The 23,037-nt window shown below is 40.3% G+C and overlaps 1 protein-coding gene across 2 annotated transcripts; it reads left to right on the top strand.

Annotated features, from left to right (window-relative positions):
- Window positions 1-372: 372 nt before the first annotated feature.
- On the top strand, window positions 373-21,602 carry SRI (sorcin). 2 transcript variants are annotated; one of them, XM_043463406.1, is made up of 8 exons: window positions 373-454; window positions 9,640-9,723; window positions 12,044-12,113; window positions 17,071-17,114; window positions 17,903-18,050; window positions 18,294-18,407; window positions 19,659-19,717; window positions 21,387-21,602. In XM_043463406.1, the coding sequence occupies exons 1-8, from the start codon at window positions 449-451 to the stop codon at window positions 21,411-21,413; spliced, it is 552 nt and encodes a 183-aa protein (XP_043319341.1). In that variant the 5' UTR covers window positions 373-448; the 3' UTR covers window positions 21,414-21,602. The 2 variants fall into 2 exon arrangements, with proteins under 2 accessions (XP_043319341.1, XP_043319340.1); XM_043463405.1 differs by lacking the exon at window positions 373-454 and adding an exon at window positions 8,541-8,733.
- The last annotated feature ends 1,435 nt before the right edge of the window (window positions 21,603-23,037 follow it).

Here is a 23,037-nt window from a genome sequence, read left to right as displayed (position 1 = left end):
ATTTTTAATTTATAATATTGGCAGTGTTTACAACGGTCTGAAAAAATTCCTGAAGATTTGTCCTTGCTGGCCAACTCCCACACATTGCTAATGCAACACACAGCTCTGAAAGTCTTTGGAAGTCTCTGATGGGGGCAATGATTCCGATGTAATATCAAACACTGGGCTATGTATACTGTTGCTGTTGACTCCTATCTACCTTAGCTAAGGTAATATGTTCTTATACTGAAACACACCTGTTTCATAGAAGACCTCTCTAGGGCCAATGGGAAAACTGCCTATATTGTCGAATATGTTTATAGTTGGTTACTGATTGCCAAGGATCAAGAGGGCAATGTGATGAATCTGCTGTTACAATTTATACTTCCTGATCATTCTCTCTGACCATCCAGCAAGGATATGCTCCTCTAAGAATCACGAGTTTCTGCATCTAAGACCTCACATCAAGATGCAGGTAAGTAGAGATATGTATGCAAGTTTAGTTCCATAATGCAAACATTAATTCTACTGATTTAAAAAAAATATGGAAGTTCCTAATCTATGAAATTCTATTAACTCATTGCTTTTGGCTGAGAATATGCCAAGTTTATAAAATATCTAAACACTCTTGGGGAACTAAAATTTTTATAAAATATCATCTAAATGCTCGTTGGGAGCTAAGATTTAAGAATGAAACACAGAAATGAACAAATATAGTATACAAAATTATTTTAAAATAGAAAAATGTGTTCTCAATCTTGAGATTTTTAAAGGTATACAGAAATGACAATTGGATTTCTCCATTGAGAATATTAGCATACACTAATAGAATATTAAGTTATATGCAGCTTTGGCTTCCAAGAGAATTTAGTTCTCCCAAATTTCCCTGATTTACCAAGAGAAAAGCTTTTTTTAATTTATTTTGCTCTGAGAAAATTGGGTCTAAGTTAAAGTTATTTCTCCCATTTTAATAAAATGGAAACAGCAGAAGCTGCTTCATAGAACAGTAATTCTAACAGATTCATCAAAGAATGTCATGAATTGATGCTAAGATACCTGTAGCATTTCTGGTAATATGTTTTAGACTGAGATAGTTACATTGGTTTATCCATAGAGAGTCTTAGACACTCTTATACATGCTCAGTCACTCAGTCGTATCCAACTCTTTACAACCCCATTGACTGCAGCCTCCAGGTTACTCTGTCCATGGGATTATCCCTGCAAGAATACTGGAGTGGGTTGCCGTTTCTTCCTCTTTCAGGGGATCCTCCCCATTCAGGGATTGAACCTGCATTTCTTGCAGCTCCTGTACTAGCAGGCAAATTCTTTACCACTGAGCCACCTGGGAAGAAGCCCCAGATACTTGACAAACGGATGTGTCTCAATGTGTAAGAGCACTGATCCTTTGCTTACCATAATAGCAGCATCACAATTTGTGTTTTATCAGCAAAATACAGGCATGAGAATTAATTCACCCAGATTCCTTTTCTAGATTTGCCATTGATTTCCCATTATATGAAAACAGGCAAGTTACTTTCTGGAAAAAAAAAAATATATATATATATATATATAAAGTAAGAGTTCATTTTACTTTTAATTAAAAAATCCTCAATTTACATATTATTATAACTGATTTATGTATAGGCTTCATACAAGTTTGGCTTTCTGGAAATAGCTTCTCCACCTGGGTGCCTGGGAGTCAAAACAGGTCATTCTTCCTTCCCCAGAGCTCCAGTTTGAAATTTTCTTCTGTTTTTCCTCCCTACCAATGCCACCTCCGTGCTAATAGAGCTGATGGAGGCTCTACCCTCTACCCCTGCCCAGTTCTGGGTAGACTTGGTGACAGCAGGACTGGCAGGATAAAGGAACTGGGCAGAAAGCAAGCCTAAGTGAGCACTCCCCACCTCTGCCTTGCTCTGCCCTGGCCCCAGGACTGTTTCTTCTCAGAAAAAAATTTTGAGGATTATGAAGAACTTCTGAGGGGCTTGCCTAGGAACCAGTCACAAAATGACTTCTATAGGAAAATATATCCCAAGTTGCAAACACCCAGCTTCTAGAACACAATGTCTTTAAGAGTTGAGGACACCGAGTAATCTATGAATCCAACGTTCTTAGGAACACTCGTCCTCAGGGAACTGAATATAAGTGATTTTCTACCTGGGAACACAGCTCCACTACTTTATGATGTTGCTACCAACGGTCATTTTTCCACAAACTTGGAGATCTGAGTTCTCTCTAAGGCAGAGTTTTTCAAATCATGAAGTGACAGATGCAGATTAAGAGTTAAACAAAAGCTGAGACGTTAATCTGGAAAAGATTATTGCTCACTTCTTCCTGATATGTTAGACCTGTGATTAATTCAACTGGAGGAAATGGCGAAACAATGGCAGTTACTTAGCTAGAGGACTCCTTCCGGCACTTCTCTGACTGAGACATTTCTGTACTTTATGTTAACTTTTTTTCAGGGACAGAAAGTATCCATATGCCTTTTTTCTTCAAAGTAGGAATATAGATGACTGGGGAAAGTACACCACAAAAGAACAAGATCCTCTATGAGAAGTATATTCAGATCAATTTACAATTTTAATTGGAAGAGCCAAATATCTAAGTCAGGCTAGACAAGGCCTTCAAGAGCTTGAGCCATGTACCTTCTCCCAGGCTCAGTTTCCCCATCTGTAAAACAACAGGGTTGGGGAAGCTGATTACAAATGTTTCTGTGATTCCAATGACTTCCCCGAATGACTCTGATCCAGAGCCTGTCTAAAAACCTCCTATACTGAGCCAGCAAAAAGAACAAAATAATGCCATTTGCAGCAACATGGATGGGCCTGGAGCTTATCATATTCAGTGAAGTAAGTCAGACAAAGACAAATGTCACATGGTATCATTAATATGTAGAATCTAAAATATGATACAAATGAACTTATTTACAAAACAGACTCACAGATTTAGAAAACAAACTTATAGTTTAAAAAACAAGCTTACAGTTACCAAAGGGGAAACATGGGGGGAGAGATAAATTAGGGGTTTTGGATTAGCACATACAAACTACTGTATATAAAATAGATAGACAAGGTCCTGCTGTATAGCACAGGGGACTATACTCAATTTCTTGTAATAAACCATCATGGTAAATTTCATATATATGTGAGTGTGTCTGTATATATGTATATGTATACGCATATATATATGTGTATATATACATATATATTTGTTGTCCAGTCGCTAAGTTGTATCAGACTCTTTTGCGACCCCATGGATTATAGCCCACCAGGCTCCTCCGTCCATGGAATTTCCCAGGCAAGAATACTGGGGTAGGTTGCCATTTCCTTCTCCAGGGGATTTTCCTGACCCAGGGATCAAACTCATGTCTCCTGCATTGGCAGGTGGATTCTTTACCACTGAACCACCAGGGAAGCATATATATGTGTGTATACATATAACACAATCACTTTGCTCTATACAGAAACTAGCAACTAGCACCACACTGTAAATCAATTATACTTTAATTTAAAAAATAATAAATAAATGTAAAGCTCCTATTGCGGGCTCTCTGACCCAAGCTACTGCCAGGACCCTCAATCATTGTGGTATGGCTGTATAACTCCCACAGTCTGTTCCTAGGACTTAGCAAATTGTTAGGACAAAGAACACAGTATTCTAGCTCCCCAGACTGTCCAAACCAGTTAGGAATCCCTCTTCTAAATATACAGCTCAGATACTCTGTTGCTGAGTTTCTTTAAATTATGTGAGGATTTTATTGTCCGTATCGAGTTCTGTGATTCGAAGGCACAGGAATAACATGAGTTCTTATCCCACTGGGGTTTTTATTTTGTTCAAAATTAAAACAGACCCAAGGGATGGCAAGGAATGGCTTCTTTCTCTAGATCATATCTTTGATGATTTGTATCATCAAAGCCTTGCCGAAGGCTGATACTTATAACCTCTGCAGGGTTTTATACACCTAAATTCTTTTTTGGCAGTTCCTCTTCTGCCCAAATTCCTCAGGAAGCAGTACAATGAGGGGGGAAATGTAAGCTTGGTTTAGTATCTTTGTAGTTTGTTTACATTTTAGACACCAATGCTTTAGAGTTAAGTAAATCAGTTGGGCTCAAGACCTGGTTTGTAACCTTGGGAAAGTTACCTATGCCTCAATTTCTTCATCTATAAAATGTGGGCAATTGCATCTCTTTTCCAAGGTGATTTTCTTGAAATGCACCTATAAGGAAGTACCCAGAACAACACTTGGCACATGCAAAGAACCCAGTAAAGCTGCTCTTTTCTCTCCCTCTCTACCTTCACTGCCTCCACTGGAATGAATATCAAAACCATAAAAGTAAATTGCCTGTATTCACCTCTATTCTTATTGAATTCTTACTGAGTCTTTAGTTTTTCCTGAATGTTTTCAGCCTTGAAAATACTCAGACATAATTAAAGGAACCCACATTACATGGGTAACATTTAAAAACCAGCTTTGCATCCAGCTTTGTCATCACTGGGCACACCCTCTGGCTACTACTATACAGGGCAAGACTGAAACCAGTAAGTCAGAGTTTCACGGTTTTCCTTTTGACCAGCTTATTGAGCAATGGGGAAGAGTTTGAGAACTCTATACGTAGGATCCTACCCCAGAGAGGTCAGCATTCCTTAGGGTGATTCAGCTACCATTATCCATTAGCTTCACTGTGAAATCATTTGTTAAAGCGCTATTCTCCCAGAGTCATAAACCAGAATCCTGAAGGGGTCTGCAACAGTGGTTGGCAACTACGACACAAGGGACAAATCTACCCCACTTCCTGCTTTTATACTCTTATGACCTAATCTTTTGTTGTAATTGAAAAAGTAAAATAAAGAATAGTATTTCTTGGCATATGAAAATTATATGAGACACAAACTTTGGTGTCCATAAATAAAGTCAGACTGGAACAAAGCCACAGCCATTTATTTGTGTATCGTCTATGGATGCCTGAGTGGTACAGGAGCAGAACTGAGTCGTTGCTGCAGAAACTGTATAGCCCATAAAACCTATATACTTTCTGGTCCTTTACCAAGTTCGCTGCCCCCTGATAAGGGGCACAGACCCTGGGGACCAGACAGCCCAGCAGCAGAGCTCAGCTCTCGGTTCCTCCCACTTACCCAAGTGCTCTCATCTCCTTTGTATCCTCCAGTGGATAATCAGGGTTTTATGAGGGTCAAACAAATGTAGAAAGTGCTTAGAAGAGGGCCTGGTGCATATTAAGTACCATCTGTGGGTCTGTTACTATTAGCTGTCACAACTTTTTTCATAAACTAAAGCAGCAGCAGCGTACCAGTTAGTTAGCAACAACTGTGAGAATTTCATTTGTAGCACTCCAATGACATTCAAGCAGCAGCAGAAAGGTATTAAAGACAACTGAAATAACAATGAGCATAGATGCTTATCCACAAAACTAGTTCTGCATTCTTAACAGATTCCTAACATAATATTTTTTATGCTATATTCTTCTTTCAAACTTGAGTCTTAGAGAAGCTTACACTCAACTTTGAGTTCGGCCCTCACCATCTATTCCTGACAGTTGGAAGAAATAGACTTCAAAACAGAGGCTAAGGAACAGAATAGAGCCCAGAAATAAATCCATGCATATATGGTCAACGGATCTTGGACAAGAATGCCAAAAGTACACAATGGAGAAAGGATGACCTCTTCAACAAATGGTCCTATGAAAACTGGATTAGTGCGTGTGTGTATGCTCAGCTGTGTCTGACTGTGACCGCACGGACTATAGCCCACCAGGCTCCTCTGATCCGGGATTTATCAGGCAGAAACACTGGAGTGGGTTGCTGTTTCCTTCTCCAGTGGATCATCTTGATCCAGGGATCGAACCCATGTCTCCTGCACATCTCCTGCATTGCAGGTGGATTCATTTTTTTTTTTTTTAAACCACTGAGCCACTGAGGAAAACTGGATGCTCACATGCAAAAGAGTGATTATTGGACCCTATCCCACACCATACACAAAAATCAACTCAAAATGGAATAAAGATTTAAATATAAGATCTAAAACTGTAAAACTCTTAAAAGAGAACTTAAGGGGAAAGCTTTGTGACATTGGCCTTGACACTGATTTCATGGCTATGACACCAAAAACACAAGCAACAAAAACTAAATAAATAAGTAGGATTAAAAAGCTTCTGCATCGCAAAGAAACAACAGAATGAAAAGGCAACTCACAGAACAAGAACAAGAGAACATATTTGCAAACCATATTCTGACAAGAAGTTATTCTCTAAAATTTTTACAAAGACATACAAATGTACAGCAGGTTTATGAAAAAAATGCTCAGTGTCACTAATTACCAGGGAAATGCAAATCAAAACCACAATGAGGTATCACCTCATACCTGCCAAGATGGCTATTATTATAAAAAGAAAAAAAATAGACAATAAGTGTCGGCAAGTATGTGGAAAAATTGGAAATCCTGCACATTATTAGTGGGAACTAGAAATGGTGAGGTTGCCATGAAAACAGTGTGGAGTTTCCACAAAAAATTAAAAATAAAATGACCATATGATCTAGCAACCCTACTTCTGGATATATATCCAAAAAAACAAAAAATGAAAACAGAATCTCAAAGAGGTATTTGCACCAATGTTCACAGCAATTTTATTCACCAATAACCAGGATGTGGCAGCAACCCAAATGTCCAACTATACATGAATGTTTTTCCGTGTGGCATATATCATACAATGCATTGTTATCCAGCCTTAGAAAAGGATATCCTATCACATTCTGCAACATGGTTGAATTTCAAGGACACGAAGGCAATGGCACCCCACTCCAGTACTCTAGTCTGGAAAATCCCATGGATGGAGGAGCCTGGTAGGCTGCAGTCCATGGGGTCGCCAAGAGTCAGATATGACTGAGCGACTTCACTTTCACTTTTCACTTTTATGCATTGGAGAAGGAAATGGCAACCCACTCCAGTGTTCTTGCCTGGAGAATCCCAGGGATGGGGTTGCAGAGTCAGACACGGCTGAAGTGACTTAGCAGTAATGCTAAGTCAATTACAAGAAGACAAATACTGCATGATTCTACTTATATGAGGCATTTAAAAATAGTCAAACTCATAGAAACAGAAAGTAGAATGGTGGTTGCCAGGACCTCTGAGGAGGAAATGGAGAGTTGTTTACTGGTAGAGATTTTCAGTCATGTGAGAGGAAAAGTTTTGGAGATCTGCTATGCGGCACTGTGGATGCTTTTAACAATAGTGCACTGTACACTTGGGCAGGAAGATATCAGCTTGTGTTTTTACTATAATAAAAATACTAGGGAAAAAATAAAACCCTCCATATAGGCCAAAGAACTCATATTTCTAATCTACCTTGATGATGACTGTGGTACTTGAAAACAGTAATCAACTTCCTGAATGAAACATAAAGCAAGTAATGTATAGTTGATTTGATATCAGACAACAAGGAACATTAGAATTTTTCTCACAACTCAGGACTTTCATTTTGAGGTATGGAGGATCCAAAAAGAGAACTTGAGAGGGAAGTTTATACATGAGAGGAAAACAATGACCCTAGTGAGAACCCAGTCGACCACGTGAGCAAGCCCTGTCCCACACACAGCAGGCGGTCCAATATTTGTTAAATGTTGATGACTCATCCAATTTTTCTGTGCAACCTCCATAGCAAATACTGCGAATCTTGCTTATTGTTACATTTCTTAAAACGTTGACATTCAAAGAATTCTGCGTGATAGAAATTGTATGAAACAAAACCAAACCAGAAAATCTCACGTCAGAGTTGTTTCAAACTGTTAAACTGGGTGGAAAACAAAGCTGTGAAGTAAAGAAAACTTTCCTGAATCACCTGAGTGAAATACCAAGATCCAGCACTCTTACCTTCCTGACAAGTGTGTTTTTACCGACACACTCTTTGCCTGCACTAAACTTTTCTTGCATAAAAAGTAGCTGAGTGATTTTGGAGATGGGATTGTTTTGCCTGAATCATCCAGATAAGTGGAACAACTCAACTTCTAAGAACAATCCGGCCTAGGCTGCCCTGCCCTTTAAGTGTCCTCTGTCCTCTTCAGGCCATATCTGAGTCACATGCAGCTTAACCTGGAGATGACAGTGTCGCCTAGGAAGGAAACACGCCGTTATTGTTGAATGAAATGGTCAACCGCAAACCGACGCTCCAAATGCGCTCAGGTCCTGACGTTCACTGCTGATTTCCAAGGGCGCTTTCGCAGCTTCATTTTTCGACTTCTCCTCTCCCTGAGAGCATCTCAGAGCTGCCCTAAGGCATTCGGCCCCTTCCCCCAATACCACACTTTGCTTCCAGCCCCGTGGGCCTGTCCAATAAAGTTGTTTAAAACACAAAACGTAGCAGAAGATGATCGAGCAGGAAGAGAAAAAGAACACCCGGCGAAATGGGTTGGTGTTGGAATGTGCCATTCGTTTTGGAGGGAGGAGAATCCCAGGTGTGAATTGCATCCCGCGTGTGAAGTCACTTACCAGACCTCGGGTTCTTGAGGGCCTGAGAAGAGAAAACACCAAAGACCCGGCGGAGCGCAGGAAGGGGCGGAGGCCGGGAGCGGAGCCTGGCGCGGGCGGCGGCCCCGGGCGCGTCCCCCGCGGCCCCGGGTGGTGCGGCCCTGGGCGGTCCCCGCGGGCAGGCGGGGAGGCGGGAGGCGCTGGGCGGCGGCGCAGAGTGCAGCATGGCGTATCCCGGGCATCCTGGCGCCGGCGGCGGCTACTACGCGGGCGGGGTGAGTGCTGCCCGCGCGGGCTCGTGGCCGGGGCGCGATGTCTGGACTCCCGGGGCTCCGAGAAGCCACAGGGGGCGTCTCGGCAGGGGCGGCTCCCGGGCGCCCCCGCCCTGCCCGCCGCCTCGCCCAGCGCCCCCGCCGTCCGGCCTCGGTCTGCGGCGACCTCCTTCCTTCTGTCCCTTCTTCCTCCCGGGTTGCTGCTTGGGGCCGGGACGCGCGTAGGTTTGACCCAAGAAGCCCACCCTGTGCCTCCCGGATCCGCGGCGTGAAATCGTGCAAATGGGATGTTGCCTTCCTCTCTGCCTTCCCTAAGAGCAACAGCCATTTTAATCTAGAATGGTCCTGCGATCCACTTCTCTCTCTCCGAAAATGAGAAAAACGGGAAAGTCAGGGAAAGTCCGCTAGAGTCAGAGACTTCTGGGAGGAAGGCTGCCTGGCCCTGAGTCTGGGACGGGCATCCTTTTGAGAACTGTTTCCTAAAAAGAATATTCCCTAGCCGTGACATACCTCACCCTTCCGAGGCTACACCTGTCTCAGAACGCTTTAAAAATACCATAAACGCTAGGAAAAAAACAGGCAAAACAGTTCTGAGCCCTGCTGGTAAGTTGTATGGCCAGGTTGCATTCATCTCAGTAAACTGCAGGTTAATGGGGATTTGCAGAGGTTACTTCATTTATACTGATGTCATTGTCAAGACAACTCATTTTGATCCTAGCTGCGGGTTTTTAAATTATAATTGGGGTGAGAATGGGAGAAAGGGGAGGAGTGATTGTAAGTAGAGAGTTAAGGGAGGTGGGGGGCGGGGTAGCAAACGACTGACAGTGAACCTAATTTTGCACAAGGCAGTGAATGGTGAAAGAATAAAACTTGGTCAGCGGATTGATGCATTTGTTCCCTGTCTTACAGTACGGAGGGGCTCCCGGAGGGCCTGCGTTTCCCGGACAAACTCAGGATCCGCTGTATGGTTACTTTGCTGCTGTAGCTGGACAGGTTAGCTCTTCCCTTTAACATTAAAGGAATTTCAGATTCTACATTTGTATTAACCTTTGTTACCTTCGGGCTTCCCTGGTGGCTCAGAGGTTAAAGCGTCTGCCCACAATGCGAGAGACCTGGTGACCTGGGTTCAATCCCTGGGTTGGGAAGATCCCCTGGAGAAGGAAATGGCAACCCACTCCAGTATTCTTGCCTGGAGCATCCCATGGACGGAGGAGCCTGGTGGGCTACTACAGTCCACGGGGTCGCAAAGAGTCAGACACAGCTGAGCGATTTCACTTTCACTTGTTACAGTCACACGGAAAAACGCCTATTCCTCTGGAAAAGAATTCCTTTGCTTCTGCTCAAGAAAAAAAAGAGAAGGAAGTTCATGGGCAGTTATTTATTTTTGAATATTCAGAACAAACTCTGACAACGTGTTACCCATGCTTATGTTCAATTCAGAACTAAACTTGTGATTGAATTAGGGTCAGATTGAACACAATAAGCTAGTATAAATATGCTTTGAAGATATGTAAGGTAGAAAGATGTCTTTAGAACTGTGAATTGTCAGGGTCCAGACAGTGAATTTCCAGAGAAGAAATTCCAGGTCAGATGAACTTTAAACCTTTCTTTGTACAATTAGAAGCATGTAGTACCAGTAATTCTGTAGCCAGATTCTGAGGGACATTTTCTTTGCATTGAGTTTGACTGTTAATTACCCTCTTAGGAAATGGGTACTTCAGGTAAAAACCCACCAGCTTCAAAATAAGAAAGGTACTTTCTTCTTGCTATCAGGAAGTTAATGTTGTGGCCAGTTTAGTTTTTCTTTGCTGTGGATGCTATTACTAGGTCAGCCCTTACGTGTCCTTGTTAGATGTTGTGGTCTATTGACCCAGAGAGAGAATTAAGGTCAGCACCCCAAGACCTTTCACTTCTTTGCATTCTAGTTGTGTGACAGGTGGTAGTTCATTTTGTAGGAGGCCTTTTTCCTCAGCTACCAGGTCACTGGATGTATCATACTGCTGTTATAATCCAGCATGTTCAAAGAGGACGTTTGTGCTTATGAATTCAACCTAGCTTTCTTTTAATCAAAAGCTAGAAATAGCACAGTCTTAATGTGAAAATGCCTGAAGACTATTATGGGATAAAAACGTGTGACCACCTTTTAGAACAGCACTGGAAGAAATACAGTTTGAGAAACTGAATGGAAAATTGAGTCTAAAACTGAAAGAGCTTCCCCTTAAGTATCTGCTTCACCTGTTAGTGATCCGTATCTTTGAAACCACAAGACACGGCAAAGCTCAAGTCTCTGCATTCTTAGATCGCCAGTACCAGGAGCCATGAAAGTGACCCCACCTGCTTAGCTTTCAGCAGCCCTGGTCTGCGGCAGCATGTCCGTCGTCTTTCACATTATTGATCCTGCCTGTCACCTAGATTGTATAATAGTCATGAACTTGAGGATTTAGGAATTTTATTTTAAAATCTTTAACGTGTTTCTAATTCTGACCTAGGTCAGCCAGTGAATAGGCATGAAGAACCTGTCTTCCAGGTATAATTGTGATCTGAAAAAAACAATCACCATATTCTAAGCAAGGGTGATCACAGAGGCTGCTTTTTGTGGGAACCAAACTTTTCATTTACTGATGTCATCCTGTGTACCCAGCTCTCCACCCCCTCAACAGAAAAAAAAAAAAAAAAAAAAAAAACTAGGACAGTTAATAGAACTTTTAATCAAATACATAAATAATTGTATTCTAAATTGCTTACTTTGGCAGTTTCCTAGTTCAGACTGAGAGTAGTTCAGAATAGAAGCTAGTTGTATTCATATGTTTAAAAATATGTCTCAGTGGAAGAAACTGAATTCATCTCACTGTTTTATTAAGAAGAGGAACCTTATTCTTGAGAAGTTATGCCAAGTCTAATTCAGGAATTTATAGGAAATGATGAAAAGATATTGGTAATATCGAAGTACAGGTGTAAGCAGCTTTCAGACTTGGTTAATTCTTGTGTAATGATTGTTGCAAATAAAGCCTGAAATTGAATACCCACTTTACCTAGGTATTAGGAAAGGTATTTTTGGTATATGTCCCTCATTATCCATTTGTGGGAGAACGCCTAACAATTTCCTTTCTTTCTGTAACTTAATTGTTTAGGGAAGTAGAGTGAAGAAAAAGAATACCTACTTTTGAAAGGCCTCCATTTAAAAAAGTCTCATGCATGATAATATTCATTTTCTTTATTATTATTGGTATACTGAATGCTGAATGGAAACAAAGAACTGGAAGGTACAAGTCACTCTTGTAAATCTTTTTCCTTTTTTTTTCCCCCCCAAAAGGATGGACAAATAGACGCTGATGAACTGCAAAGATGCCTGACACAGTCGGGCATTGCTGGAGGATACAAACGTGAGTTATCAGCCTCAAAGTGTCTTGGAAATCTCTTGTATTTCATGTTTCAGATGTCATTTGTGATTATTATAGCCTTCAAAGAATCTGAGAGTTTCTGAAATGGCAAAGTTAAGAATTTCAGAAGCTGAATTTATTTCTTTTGTATTTCAAAATGCTCATTTGAAGATAGTTCTTACTGAATCATCCCACACTACCCACCATTTTAGTGGGTTTCTTGGATCTGGGTTCCGGGTGTCTGGAACCATTCAAACCAATAAGACATGTGGCCTCCTCCTCAGAAAATGAGGTAAGGTGCTGAAATGAAATCCTCCAGGTCAGGTGTCATTAATGATAGGAGCTAACATTTGCTGCTCACTGTTTGCCAGGAGCGTATTCTGGCTCAAACGTGGTGTCACTTAGGGCTTTCAGTGGCTGGTCCCTTGCACCTGGTCCCGGGGTGACCTGTTCTGCATCCCTAGTTCTGAGTAGTTGGTCCTACCCTCCCTTTTCACAAGTGCCCAGTCCCCCACCCCTAGTCCTCAAGGAGCCGGTTCTACACTCCTGCTCTCAGCTCCTGGCAGCATGAATGCTCACCTTGACATCCCCCAGGTCTTTGCTCTTTTGACATCAGGCTAAGTAAGAGGTACCCTTCCTGATTTCTAAACTCTTTATAGTAGTCCTTCCCGCTGCCCCCTAGTTCCTCATAGACTCCCCATGTGCTTATACCCACTTCCTTCCTTTTCAATTCTGCACGAGCTACAGAGAGGCAACTCTGATCAGGATGCTCATTCCTGGCAGGGGCTTTCTCATCATCCCACACATGCCACATGCTTCCCTTCAAATCATGTCTTGACCATGATAGAACAGCGTCTTGGCTGATATGCATGACCTACCATCTTCTTTGCCTGTTGTTAATTGAGACAGAACATCTAATCAAAGTCTCAACTTCTTGGTAAGCTGTGAATTAAAGCATTCAAACTAGGGGATTTCCTGACAGTCCGGTGTTTAGGGCTCCAGGCTTTCACTGGGGAAGACCTGGGTTCAATCCCTGTTTGGGGAAATAAGATCCCACAAGCCATTCAGCATGGCCAAAAAACAAACAAACAAACAAACAAAAAAAACTCCACAAACTAGAATTCATACCTGTGGACCTGTAGTGGCCATTTTTGACTATTTGACAGGGCATAGTTACTAGGTGGTTCTCTCTTTTAAACTATCAGCATATCCATTTTTATCATCCTTCGTTTTATGACTTTAGTATCCAATCACTATTTCCTAGTTGTGGGAATTAAAACAAAATAGAAACCTTTTGGATTTCTGTCATTTACTCTGGTCCTACACAAAAGAAGCCCTTTTCTCCATTAGGGGGTTTGGTTGTTTTTTTGTTTGTTTTGGTTTTTTTTTTACTGTTGTAGGCAGTACATTTAAATTGTTAACCTCAAGAAGTTGGGGCTGGTGAACAAAGGAGATCTAATAGCAGGGTTTCCACAAGTGAGCTATGTCACAATACAGACTATTACTCTACTTCTGTTCAGTAGAAGAGGTGTGGCCAATTTTAAAATCTAACAGAGTAGGCAGTGTATTCTTGTAGAGCAGTCCCTTTAGTAATTTCCTTTGAGAAAGCCACATTTGGTAATGACCTTAGATCACCGAGTTACAGAAAGGACATTTCTATTGCCTGGATTGTGTGATTAATTTGTTTGCTGTCATCTTGTGAAGGCTGTGCATGCATGCTAAGTTGCTTCAGTTGTCCGACCATTTGTGATCCTGTGGACTGTAACCGGCCAGGCTCCTGTGTCCATAGGATTTCTCAGGCAAGAATACTGGAGTGGGTTGCCACTTCCTTCTCCATGTGAGACTGTAATGACCCACAAAACCATCCTGTTTGTGACTGTCAGAGTGAGTGTTGTAATGGAGAAGTTATGCAGCCACTGGTCTTTTTCAACCCAGCTCCCAAACCAAAAAGCACAGATGGGGATGCGGGAGATAGTAAAACCTATGGCATCTTCTTTTCTTGCCTGGAAAATGCCATAGACAGAGGAGCCTGGCAGGCTACAGTCCATGAGGCCGCAAAGAGAAGGACAGGACTGAGCACACACAGCACGTGGTATCTTAACCGATGTAAGAGGGAGCAGTCGTGCCTAGAGGTGGTGTTGATGAGGGAAGTTGCTCTTTGAAATTATTTAAAATAGGATTAACATCATTAAAATTATTTAAATTAGTGTTATTTAAAATAGGATTAGCGTTAGTAAAAAACTCTTTCTGGAGGAAAAAAAAGAACAGGAGTTCTCCTCACCAAACTATTAAGATGTCAGTGTTCTAACTCATCAGAACTGCCTGCCCAGAATAGTGAATTTTGTTCCTGCCCATCTCCTTCTCTCCCTTCTCAGACCAGATTTCTGTTCTCCCGAACAAAGAACTCTAACCTGTCACTCTCCTCTTAAAAGTCCTGAGTAGCTCCATGGAGCCCATATAAAACAGAAGTTAGACGGCTTACCAGGAATTCAGCCCCAGACGCACAGCACCCCCACACTTCCCCCCTTCTTTGCCGTCTGGACTCACTGCTGCTTCCCTTGCTCATGCAGGTCCCCAGCTTTACATGACTGTCTCCAGACATCCCAAATCTTTCCTGTCATTCACAGCTTGGCTTAAATGTTACCTCTTCTATCAAGTATTTCTTTCAACATGAAGGAGCCTCTCTCACTTCAAGATCTGGTAGTTTTTGGTGTCTCCATTATGGCTTACCCTCTTCTACCCTGTACCCTGGTGAAGGAAATGGCAACCCACTCCAGTATTGCCTGGAGAATCCCGTGGACAGAGGACCCTGGCAGGCTACAGTTCGCGGGGACGCAAGAGTCGGACATGACTTAGCGACTAAACCACCACCACCCTGTGCGCATGACTTCAGTCAGCCAGGGCAGGATCCAGTTTCTCAGCTGTTATCTCCAGTGTCTCTGGCATCCTGAGCCCTGCACATCAGGGCTGCAAATTAATAGGCATTTGATGAATTAATGAGGATGGGAGACTGCCTAAAATGGAAAAAAAAAAATATATATATATATACACACACATACACACACACCCTTATTTGTATTTTGACTTAAGAAAAATTGGTATTTATCTAAGGGATTATACATTACTTCTAATTATAAGTGTAAATCAGAAGTGTCCACTTAAACTAATGCCTGATTCCCATAGTCAGATTCTGATCTAATTGTTCTGTGGTGATGCTGACTATACTTTGTTAACAAAAGTTGTTAAGAGAGTAGGTCTTAAAACTGCTCACCACATGCATCAAAGGTAGCTATGTGAGGTGATACATGTGGTAATTAACCTTCTTAGAGTCATTATACACATACATCAAACCAGTACATTGTATACCTTAAACTTACACAATGGTGTATGTCAATCATATCTTAGTAAAGCTAAAAAAGTAATAATTATTGTTCTGTAGTATAGCCCAGATATCAGAGTCTTTTAAAGCTTTTGGGTGATTCTTGTAAGTGCTCAGGATCAAGAACCTCTGGTCTAGACTAGAGAGACTTCATACTTCCACACAACTTAAAAATCACAACAAAGAATCAGCCAACTCTTTAAAGTGTTTAAAAGTGTTGCCTTTTCTCACCTCCAAGAATTATCTCCATGGATCAGATAGAGATTAAGGGACCAAAACAGAAATAGTCTCCAACCTTTTATTTCAGGCTTCTAAGCTATGCCAAACACATGAATGTATTAAAAGTAGAAAACCTATAGTTTGTAACATTTGGAAACATTACAGCAATAAGAGTTAGCCTAGTGTTTTAAATTCACTTTGTTTAAAGATTAAAATGAAGCTGGTAACAGCTGTAAATAATGTTAACTCTATGTACATCTCAATAGCCTTGTCAACCTTATGCTAGCTTTGCCCACATGAACCTTGTCACTTCTTCCTCCTAGTTTTACACTTCTTTGTACCTAAGAAGACTCCCTCAAAGTCTTGGTAAGATGCAAGGAAATTCTTTAATTTGTTGATACTTAGATAGAGTACTATTAGGTCATAAACCAACAAGTGTATTCTAGTTTGGTTGTCTTAAGTGAGGTGTGGAAATACCCTCAAAACACCCTTGAGCCGTGAGTAAACTGAAAAGGCTTTTAAACAATGGCTATCACTGAGTGGGTCCTCTGGTCTTAGTCCAGAATGCTCTCATTTGACTCACAATTCTAGCAAGCATATTTATCTTACTGTCTATGAAAAGAGGCCATAGGCAATTTGGGGTGGGAGGTGACCATTCAATGTCTGACTTTAAAGGGAAAAGAAAGAGAAACAAATGATCTGCACAGAACTAGCAAAACCAACTAAAGTCAATTGTGCGAAGGAACAAAGCCACTGGATCCACCCATTCACCGTGGTGGATATAATACATTGTGGTTCATTATGGTGGATTGAACTCACTATATTACAGTTTCAAAGGCAAAAAAGAAAACAATACTTTTCATAAACTATGTTATAGAAAACTGTAAGCCTATGCAAAAATAGAGATAATTATACAATGAACTCCTCTGTACCCATCATGTGTTGCTCTTCTTGTTTTAACTATAAACCTAGCCATTTTCTTTTAAAGCAGATTTCAGATCTCTTAACATTATTCTACCTACAGATAACTTTAGTGCATATTTTTCTTAAAGGTAAAGACACTTTTATCCCCCAACTTAAAAGCCATGAATCACACCTAAAAATATTAACAGTACTAGGCCATCCTTTTTTTAAAAAAAGATTTCTATTAAATTTTTTAAAATCAAATTTGGGTTCTGGAAGGAGTTCTCTCTATCTGGAAAATAAGCCTACTTCAAAGCTCCGTGAATTTAGTTTCACATAAATTGAACAGCATGTAAGAATAAAAGTGTATAAATAATCACATTCCTATTAATTTGAATGTAATGTAATGTGATTTTTTGAAATCGTGTTAATATGTATGTACTTTTCTTGTTTTAACAGCTTTTAACCTGGAGACTTGCCGGCTTATGGTTTCAATGCTGGATGTATCCTTTACCTTGATGGCAGTCTAGAGTTTTTTATTCTGGATTAAAAAAAAAAAAACCTTGAAGGAATTTGTCTAAGAACTAATATTCAGTAAACACAAAGTGACACATGACCACAGAAAAGTTTTCCAAGATCATTAACTTTTAAGATGTCACTTGATGTGAAAAAGGAAGGAAGTTTAATAAGTAGAACATCTGTTATTTAAGAATTTGAGGAAGCATCATAAACAAACAAGTATAGAAACCAGAGCAGTCAAGGCGGCTTTTTTGCTGTGACATTGATTACCCTGCATGAGTCACACTGACCTTCAAGCAATGGGAATTTTCATATCACAATTGTTAGACTAGTTTAGTTACTGCTGATGGTATGGTGCCTTCATCCCACCTCGTTTTCCAGAAGTGAAAACAGTGGGTCTGGGAAGGCTTACCGTGGGAATGCTAGGGCTAAAGAGGACCCTGGACAGAAGGGTAAGCAGCATAGCCTGGACCACCCAGAAAGTGCAGACCACTTTGGTTGTTCCAGGTAGCTCACAGTGGCCTTTTAATTTCCTTGTAGTCACTCGTGTAGATGATCTCTTTTCCTCACAGAAAATACATACTCAGAGCTTTTTCTCCATAGGCCTTTATTTTTATATCATTAGAGTATCTTTCTGTCCTGTCGTGACCAAAAGAATGTACAATATTTTTTTCAGCAGAAAGAACATTAAATTCCCTTATCCTTAATCTTTGATTTAATCATTAGAAAATGTTGCAAAATAAAGATGCTCTAATCCTTGATTACAGTTCAGAGAGACATGTCAGGCACAATGGGTTTCAATGAATTTAAAGAACTCTGGGCTGTACTGAACGGCTGGAGACAACACTTTATCAGTTTTGACAGTGATAGGAGTGGAACAGTGGATCCCCAAGAATTGCAGAAGGCCCTGACAACAATGGGTGGGTATGACTGATTCCATCTCTGTTCACTGGTAGCTTTTTGTTTTTGTTTTTTTTTGTTTAATTTATAAAACTAAGTGCTATGTTTCTATTTATAGAAATAGCACATATTCATAATTTAAATGAGCCCTCTCCTAAAAAATTGGGCTTAAAATTATTTTTAATGTTTTTTTTTTAATCCTTGAAATTGGAATTTTTTTTTTTTTTTTTTTTTTTTTGCTGGATGATTTTTCTTCCTTTCAGGATTTAGGTTGAGTCCACAGGCTGTGAATTCAATTGCAAAACGATACAGTACCAATGGAAAGATCACCTTTGATGATTACATCGCCTGTTGCGTCAAGCTGCGAGCTCTAACAGGTGTGTCCTTTGAGATTGCTATTAGCAGGACTGACAAACAATTCTGTTTCCTCAAAAGTTTTTCTCACATGTTAAGTAATCTCCCGTTAAAATGATCCTAACTAAATTCCCTGGTAGTCCAGGGGTTAGGACAGTGGTTTTACTGCCAGGACCTGGGTTTAAGCCTTGGTCAGGGAACTAAGACCTGAAGAGCTGAGCAGCTCAGGACGGGAGAAAGAAGTCCTAACTAAACTTAGTGTTCTATAACATAAATGTACCAAGCTAATTAGTAAATTTTTGATTAAAGTATGAGCAGTAGTCTGTGATTTCTCCCTAGAATGTGAACTACTTGACAAAAGTGAAATACTAGAAAAAAGTGAAATTACCCATCAGTAGCTCTCTTTCCAAATTCCTTCTGTTGGAGAGTAATTTAAAATGGTGGTCTGTGTTTCAGATGTCCTTCTCAAATGAGGCTGTATCAATAATCTCTACTTTTCTCTCTCCTCTTTTTCTTTCCTTTGTGTGTGTTTTCTTGTTCCATTCCTTTTCTTTAGTTTTTTTACCCTTTTCAACATATGGTTTTATAATTTTTTTGCATCCTGGCAAATTTGAGGGCAGATTCTTTTTGTTTTTTTATTGAAGTAAATCCTTTTCATTTAGTAGGACAAAGCTCAAATGGATAGAGAATTTGATCATAGCTGTTTGTCTTATTAAGGTCACCATCCAGCTGTGTGTGTCTGCTCAGTCACGTCCAACTCTTTGTGACTCTGTGTACTGTAGTCTTCTAGGCTTCTCTGTCCATGGGATTCTCCAGGCAAGAAAACTGGAATGGGTTGCTATTCCCTCCTCCACGGGTTCTCCCCAACCCAGGGATCAAACCTGCGTCTCCTGCGTTGCAGGTGGTTATGGCTGAGCCACTGGGGAAGCATCTGTTTCTTAACATATCTTTGTTATTAAGAAGTCTGAAATTCTGTACTTCAGTCACAATTAAGGAATGGCCTCAGAAGCAGCTTTTACTGACTTTGGGATAAGGCCTTTTCTTCCAACTCCAGGTTGGGAAAGACAGTTGGCCAACTTCTGCTTGCTGTGTTACTTGGCTGCATATTAAATCCATTCATATTGCTACAGTTGACTCCTTTCCTTTGGCCTTTTGTTTATGTTGGCTGGTTGTACAATTTGTTACTGCATTTGAAACTCAGTGCTAACATAATTAAAGATTATGATTTCAGATGTTCTAAAAAAGCTAATAAATTTTACTGTTGTGTTTTACAGACAGCTTTCGAAGACGGGATACTGCTCAGCAAGGTGTAGTGAATTTCCCATATGATGATGTAAGTCTGAGTAAATTCGTAACTGAGTAAAAAAGATGTACAGCAATTGGGCATCCCTTTGAAGCTGGCTCTTTAGAGCATCTTAAGGATCCCAGAGCAGTTAAGGCTTACATGATCAGGAGTCACCATCCAAAATTTATTAATTTCATTTATTTGTCTTATCCATAGACCACCGTTTGTTGCATTAAACAACTTAGGTCAAGGCCCAGCTTTTCTCACTGATTAGCTGGATCACTTAGGCAGGATTTTTCATTGCTCAGAGACTATTTGAGGAAAGAATAAAAATGCTGTCTTCACTAGACTGTTGTGAGATTTCAATAAGAAATGTCCTTGAAAAACACCACCACGCAGATGTTGTATCTACTTTTGTCTCCTTTACACAAATCACCTCTGTCATTGAAAAATAACTTGCATGGCTCAAAGCTGCACTTGGCATGTCTGTGTTCTTCATTGAGGACAAAAGGCACAAACTTAAGTCATAATTTAAAACAATGTATTTACTGTACAGCCACACTAAATGTGTCAGGACACAGACACATAACCAGTGTGAGCATAACCACGTGCTGTCTTTGATGGCCTTGGTTGGATAGACACAGCACAGCTGGGGAGATGTTTAGGTGCATCTCCATTTTTTGTTCAGCCATTGATAAACCACTTTTAGAATGGGCATCACTGTGACAACTAAAAGGTTTCTCCATTTCAAAATACAAACATGCACATATTTTCAGTTTAGCAGCAGCTACAGTTAATGAGTACACTTTTAAAAGGCTGTTGCATAAATGTGTCTATTTCTTTTGCTTAAAGGTGTGTTCCCACAGTATGCATTAACTTCTCAGGTAACAGTCCCGCTCTGTTTCCAAAGATGGAGAGGCAGCCTGTGGGGTGGAAAGTGCAGAGGCTACAGCCTCTCACGGGGCCCACTTAAGGGATATCTATCTGAATGTCCTGACCCGAGTTCCCTTTTCCCTGAAAGAGGGAGTGTCAGCTGGTCCTTGCAGGAACGCTGTAGGAATAGCAGTGTCCAGAGCCTTGATGGTGGTGGAAGAAAGTCAAAGAAGACTGCGAACAGGAGCAGAAACTATTGCTGTGTGTTTGACAGTGAAACAAACTTCACAGCAAATAACTGGTGCTTCCACACTCAGGTTTCTGAATTACTGGAGGAGGATTAGATATTCTGTTTTTGTCATGCTTTTCTGAATGCTGTTTGTGTCCATATATTGACACACATGAATATTTTAATTAAGCAGATTTTAAAGGAATAAACTATTTTAAAGGCAGTCCGGTAGAATAGTGGGGGTAAGACTACAGTTCTGAAGTCCCCATGGGCCAGAACAGTATAAATTTAACTGTTATTTATATTTGTGAGTAGGTGCCTTTGACCATGATCACATTTAGAGTGAGAAATTAATTTGGAATTTAAATAATGCTTTAGGCATTAAGGTAGAATCAGCTTCCTATAAGAAGGTTTGATGTGAGAAACCCTCTGGATCTTATACTAGAGTGCTTCCTTCAAAAAATGAACCTTTCCACCCATCATTTACTCTTATTTTTAAAACTTTTTTTTAATCCACAATCCAGATGAGAATACCAAAATGTAAGCGGTGTAAGAATAAGCAGGGGTGTATCGTGTTTTGGGGTCTGCGGTGTAACACTGGTTTCTCTCTTGCAGTTCATCCAGTGTGTTATGAGTGTTTAAATCAGGAGCAAGCTGTATGAACATAATCCACATCCCGACTGGAGTTCTCCTCTGCTCTCTGCCCTCAGCAACTGTGTGCAGACTTACACAGCCACTTTTCCTTAGCAGCTCTTGTAAAGGTTTATTACTTTATGTATAACTGAAGTTTTTTGTTTTGATAATAAATGCTTTGAGATGATACTATCATAAGATCCAGTCTGTTAAATACCATTTAGAACTTCCTTGAGCCACTGTTAATCAAGCCTTATTTTCTTGCTAAGCCTCTTTTATGTAAATTCAGGTGTGCCAGTTGTTTAAGGCACATGATGTATTTTTCATTGTAAGATACTAAAACCTTTTCATCAGACTACAGCTGTTGTCCTCCCCTCTTTTAGAAGGGCTTTTACATCAGAGTGAAAGCTTTATATGTGAAGTATTCTTATCATGTAAATGGCTTATATTCACTTGGTGCATTTCAGTATTTTCCAGGTTTTCTATAATGCATGCACTTTCCTTTTACAATCAGAAGATGCTAATTTTTAAAACAGTGATAACATCTATTTTGATACACCATGTGTTCACACATAATAAACAATACACACAGCAGAAAGACTGGAAAGAGTATACAAAAATGTTGATGTGACTTCCCCTGGAAATCAGAATCATGAGTTCATTTTCCTTCTTCCTACTACTTTTCCAAATATTCTCTACTAGCAAGTATTGATACTACATTTATATTCATAGTAGACTTTTGTTTAAATTTTAAATCATATGCTTTTAAGTAAGATCTGAATTCTAATGCTGGCCATGCCTCTTACTAGATAGGTGGTTTGATCATTTTAGATAATCTCAGAGCCTCAATTTCCCCGATTTTGGAAACATAATACTTACCTCATGAGGTAGTTGAATATGAAGTAAATATGAAAAAGTGTTGGCATAATAAGCATCAAAACCTTTGTGTTTCTTAAATTTAAAGCTGGCCTGGTTTGTTCTTTTTAGCAAAAGTTTAACAGACCAAACAAGTTAGTCTCCCTGCCAGCAGTTCATCTCTCAGTTTAGAGAATTACCATTCAGATGACCAATTAATTGTCAACGGATGAAAAATAAAAGATTTTCTAAGCATCTTTAGCCTCATCCCACTAATTATTTTTTCAAATACCATGCTATCTATATATATAAACACATTTAACAAATAACTATTAAACTCTAACTTATGTTATTTCTGTCATGTAATCACACCCAGGCTACATCTCAGAGTGTGAGTCAGCCTGCTTTATACTAATTTCATGGGAAATCTAGGTTTCATCCCAGATATACTAGTAGTCCATGAGGTCACAAAGCCTGGCTTGAGCCTGAGCTGTCCAGAAAAGAATGGATGGAGGCCCAGGAGGCAGGGAACTCACCTTCAGAGTCCCAGCACCTGTTTGCTTCACACTCATCGGGATCCTCTGGAAATCCTGGTTTAAGGCAGTGGTCATTTCCTAGGTGACAGAAGTGGTAAGGAAGAAGGCCTTTTCTGTCCAGAGGGCCTTTTTGGCTAGATTTGAACCATCCTGCTTTGGTAGGTCCTGGGGTGTGCTACATCAGTCATGGTTCTGAGTCTGCTTTGGGGTAAGAGCTAAAGTATTATAAAACTGTGTCTCTC

The sequence above is a fragment of the Cervus canadensis genome, chromosome 3, assembly GCF_019320065.1.
Source record: "Cervus canadensis isolate Bull #8, Minnesota chromosome 3, ASM1932006v1, whole genome shotgun sequence".
Taxonomy (NCBI): Eukaryota; Metazoa; Chordata; class Mammalia; order Artiodactyla; family Cervidae; genus Cervus; species Cervus canadensis.
The sequence above is the reverse complement of the archived record's forward strand: the minus strand, read 5'-3'. Positions and strand labels throughout refer to the sequence as shown.

Excerpts from the sequence above, each read along its gene's own strand:
- SRI (XM_043463405.1), top strand. The coding sequence starts at position 8,683 with ATGGCGTATCCCGGGCATCCTGGCGCCGGCGGCGGCTACTACGCGGGC. Across the intron at positions 18,051-18,293 it reads GAAGGCCCTGACAACAATGG|GATTTAGGTTGAGTCCACAG; the intron begins GTGGGTATGACT and ends TCTTCCTTTCAG. Across the intron at positions 19,718-21,386 it reads TGAATTTCCCATATGATGAT|TTCATCCAGTGTGTTATGAG; the intron begins GTAAGTCTGAGT and ends TCTCTCTTGCAG.